General features: G+C 36.3%; 1 protein-coding gene across 1 annotated transcript; it reads right to left on the bottom strand.

Moving 5' to 3' along the window:
• Positions 1-297: 297 nt before the first annotated feature.
• On the bottom strand, positions 298-1,884 carry PHYBLDRAFT_150831 (GATA-type zinc finger transcription factor; the record flags this gene model as incomplete). Its single annotated transcript, XM_018432553.1, has 1 exon — positions 298-1,884. The coding sequence occupies one exon, from the start codon at positions 1,882-1,884 to the stop codon at positions 298-300; it is 1,587 nt and encodes a 528-aa protein (XP_018286207.1).
• Positions 1,885-5,010: the final 3,126 nt, after the last annotated feature.

The raw sequence follows: 5,010 nt of genomic DNA, 5'->3' as shown, positions 1-5,010 counted from the left end.
AATCTGTTGAAAGAAATAGAAAATAAATAAATAAAAAATAATGAATGAAATAAAAGTATAATAAAGAAAGCAATAATGAAACCAATAAAGAAAAGGCGACTGAAAGTTGGGGGGGGGATGTAGTAAGAAAAGTAAAAGAAGTATAGTATGAAATGAGAATTTTTTTTGCTGCTATTACTGCTATTACTGCTATTCTTAATATTATAATTATTATTTTTTGGAATAGTGTTTTTTGTGAGGAGCACAATCCTTTTCTTTATATATAGATATATAAAAGTAAATGTATAATGTGTTTACTCAGCCGTCTAAAGACCAAGGCTGATAAAAGACCCCATAGGGCGAGCCATAGGTCTGCGGCGCAAGTGTAGAAGATTGGGTGGATGAGATTGATGTCCGGTGTTTTGAGTGTGAAAAAAAAGAAGGCGAAACAGACGGTGGTGTGGTGGGGGATGACACCAGACTGGCATCAGGACTGTTGTGACTCGAGGACGAACTTTCATAGACAGAAGAAGCACTGCAGCTGTACCGAGCATGATAGAGATGCGGACGGCATCCGGATGGTGTCCAGGATCCGACTGTAGAAACCGTGGAATCTGAAGATCGGCGGGTGATTGGTGTTGACAGACGACTTTTTGTTGTTATGGCTGCAGTGTCGTCAGTGTCATCTTCTGCGGCCCAGGAGGACCAGTTTACGAGGGTGCGGACATCAACCTTGCGCTTGGCAGCCTTGACAAACAGCTCTGGGGGGCGCACCTTGGTGTGTCTGAGGTAGTAGCTCTTACAAGTTTCGCACCAATGACCTGCGCCGCAGAGATTGCGGTACCACTGATGAGTCTCATGGACACCGCAGTTTGCGCAGCTCTTCTGAGACCTTGGTATGGGGGCAATCATGGTCCTTGGTACATTGCTGGGGCACATCAAAGGCATTCCGTGGTCAGCTGTGGCTAGAGTATCGACTGAGGTTAAGGCTGCTGCTAATGTTGCATCAGCCAGGTCACTGAGACGGGGTCCGGGTCGGTTGGCAACAATGAGTCTGAGGGGCCGTGCCTCGCCGTGCTTGAGCTGGTATCTGTAGCAAGCCACACAGAGTTTGCGGCGTGAGGCTGGTTTGGTGTTGCAGTTGTGGCAAAAGGGTTTTGTTTTTGATGGCCGCGGGGTGTGCAAGAGGAGTACAAGAGTTGGGTACAGACCAGGTTGCTCTCGCTTGCCAAGGTCCTCGCCAGGAAAGTAGGGTCTGGGTAGCGAGCTTGGGTCTAGTCCGGCCGTATCAAACAGGTAATTTGCGAGTTCTACGGCCCGCTGCATTTTCTGGCCATCAAAGTTGTGCAGGTTGAAGCGAAAAAGGGTGTTGAGGACATGGTTGAGACGGTAGATGTGGTCTTCTTTGGCCAGACCGGCATTCTCGAGAAATCTGACATCAGTTCGGCCTGGAGTCGAGCCGTGCTGGGTGTACCGGAAAAGATGGAGGAGCCAGGTTGGGAAGAATATGAAGTCTGGGGAGACCAATTGGCTCTTACTATTCTCTGCTCTAAAGAAGACTGCCAATAGACGCATCTGGCGGCACAGTTCGGTGGAGCGGATGGGACGAGATGCTTTTCCGGTGCCAATGTGACAGCGGAAGGAACCATTCATGTGCCGGCCAATGACCTTAATATGGACTGGGGTGTCTGGAAGGAAACTTGAGACTGGTGCGCTGGTTGGAGTCAGGATGGCGTCTGTGAGGGTGTTGCGCTCCGAGGTTGGTTTGAGACGAAAGCCATACTGGTCTAGAACTGATTCCCAGACAGCCATAAGATTGTCATCATGGATAGGAGCCTTTAGCCCTGGGTAAGATAGATTGGTGTCTGACGTGGACGGTTTGATTAAAAGATCGATTATATTCATCAAGTTTGTTTATGATTTTTTTGGTAGGTATATTTCTTATTAATTAATTAGGTAATAAGTACATATATATATATATATATATATATTGTAGAATGGATTTTGCGTTGTTAATGATTTATTGATCGATGGATCGATTGACTGACAGACTGACTCTGATTTGATTTGATTTGAACAAATGAATGAGTGATCGGTAAGTAAGTGGGTAGGTTGGTTGATTGGTTGATCAATTGATATATAGATATTACAGTGTTGTACTTTTATTTTATTTTATTTTTGAATAAGAAATATTCTATAAAATGAAGAAACCAAAGATCCTTTTTTATATCAATTTTTTTTTAAATTTTTTTTATTTATTATTATTATTATTCTCCTATTTTTGGCTACTTTATTTATTTATTATTTAAAGCACAAAAAAGAAAGAAAAATTAAGAAATATTTATGTATATAAAATATAATTTCTTTGTCTTTATGATGAATGTTGAACAACCTGTTGAAATCCAGACACAATACTGAATTTACTATATGTTTTTGATATGTTGACCATAAATGTTAGACGCAGGTGTCTGTTTGTCTGTTTGTCTGTATATCTTTTTTTTTTCTGTGCAAGTATTCAAAGTAAGTGATCCTCTAACCAATAACTGGTCTCAAAGGCGCAAATAGGATAGAATAAAGCAAAGCAAATGCGTAGTCTTGTTGGTATTCTTGCTTGATTAGATATGCCCTTTTCTTTCATTATTTTCTTTGGCTGCTTTTGTATGTATATATAGTAGTAGAGATCAAAGGCAGTATACATGATATCCCCTTTTATATAAATATAATAGTAATCATGAGAATTATGTTATCGGATTACTATTCCTAGTCTTTAACCCTAGTCTTTAGAATCCCAAGACATTAATAGAAAAAAAAATATTCTTTCATTGTACACACCAAATAAACCACATGGAATAAGCATTGATATACTAATAAGTAATTATTTTATAATGATATAAAATCCTTGCTCCTTAACCTTGAAGCATTCAAAATGTCAAATCACCATCGTTATTATTGTGTACTGTGTATTGGGTGCTTGTACCATATAATAGAAATAAGTAAGCCAAATATGATCTTGAATCTTCCTCCTCTTCCACCCCCTTCTTTTATGACTATTATTATTATTATTATTATTTTAGGGTCTATACCCCCCCCCCTTGCCTATTATTATTATTTTATTATTATTGGTCTTAAATGATTTCTGTGTACAATATTATACAAGTTATACTTGCACTTGATACCCATGCCAAGGATATATCTATTTCTGAGATCTTTCTTTATTATTTTTCATTATTTACTTTGGATACCAAGTAATAACCATAAAGAATAAGCATAAAGAATATATAAATGCATAAAATCTATCAATAATCTTGGGTTAACTCAAACACCCTGTGTTACATCTACGCACATACAAATAATAAAAAAAAAAATTAATAAGAAAAAAAATTACAATCCTACATTGGCGTTTTTAGTCCCGAGACCCCATTGACGATCCTTGAGATCAAGATAAATATAATAGAGAGAGAGAGAGAAAAAGGACGACCGACTGAATCAATCTTAAAGGAACTGCCGATCTAACTAGTATGTGCGCACACATATATAATTTGTGTTTGTATCTTTTCTTTTCTTTTTTGGTATTTCATTGTTGAATATATGGTAAACATTACAAGTTCTAACCAACCCAACCAATCCCAACCAATCCAATCTGATCTTATCCTACCCTAGCAACATTCGTTAATTTGTTGCTATTCCTGTCAATCTTTTTTTCTTCAACATAATAGAATTGTTGCTGTAAATGTCTTTGTGGCTTATCAATTGACTACAGTATTCATATATAGATGTAGTCAATTAATAATAGCCAAATAATATTTTTTAATCATTTTAATTAGCTGTTGTCAGGCCCGAAATACGGAACCCACTTGCCGAAAAGTACAAGATTCCCAATAGATCTTTATATAGATAGCTAAAATAAACAGACAGAGACATATAGTATTCTTACTACTCGTCAGTATTGGACTCCTTGTATAATGTATTTAATAGGTAAATTCAGCTTCTTTTTTCTATTTACTGTATATGTTTGACTGGTTGACTGGCTAAATGGATAGATGTGATGTGATGTGATGTGATGTACTTCTAGAGTTTGATGATCTGGTGACACGTCTGTAATTCACTTTAAGCCGTTGCGTTGCGTTGCGTTGCATGGCATTGCATTGCATGGCACACACATAGACACATTTCATAAATGACGATTTGAACACGAATAATAGGGTTCATTGTTCTTTATAATAGATACATACATTTTAGTTACTTCTTTAACAGAAACAAATATCTATCTATATTTTGTTATCATTTCTTTACATAATATCAACAAAATTGTACACCATATTCGACTACCTCTGTATAAAACATCCCTAAAGAAAAATGTAGTCATTTAGTGCCTCATTTCAGAATATATTTATATATTTATGAATGTATTTTATGGGACGATAAGTTTTATTCAGTACACAGTAATGAAGCTAGACCTAAAATATCCTTTTAAACCTGCATCATTCCCCCTCACTTTCCCCTTTCTGTCTGTCACTGGAATTCAATTCAACAAATGAGTTTTTCCAAGACTTTTCTTTTTGGGTCTGTGCTGCCAGACACATCAAAATCCGCTTTAAATAACAGAATAAATAAATAAATATATTTAGATAATTTATTTTATAATACAAGAATTGTAGATTTATACAGAAATACATACAAAATCTAGTCATTATTTCTTTGATTTTATTTGTACTTGATTTGGTTTGGCTTGGTTTCTCTCTCTCTTTTTTTTTTATTCCTACAAGTGACGTAGACTCATAATTACTATTATTGAAACAAAAAAAAAATGAATATATGTTTTACATTCATAAGGAAGAGGAAGAAGAAGAAGTACAGCAATAGTAATAGTGACAATTGAATATGTATTGAATTAATATAACAATAACTTTTTTTTAATGAGCATAACCAGCCACAATTCATGTGTGTAAAGAAAAATAAATAGTGAATATTTGACAATAGAGTATTTTACTTGTTGGCTGCTCAGATATTACGCGTTTGTATAAGGAGTAT

This window comes from Phycomyces blakesleeanus (genome assembly GCF_001638985.1).
Source record: "Phycomyces blakesleeanus NRRL 1555(-) unplaced genomic scaffold PHYBLscaffold_26, whole genome shotgun sequence".
NCBI lineage: Eukaryota > Fungi > Mucoromycota > Mucoromycetes > Mucorales > Phycomycetaceae > Phycomyces > Phycomyces blakesleeanus.
Note: the sequence above shows the minus strand (reverse complement) of the source record. Positions and strands in the feature narration are given on the sequence as shown.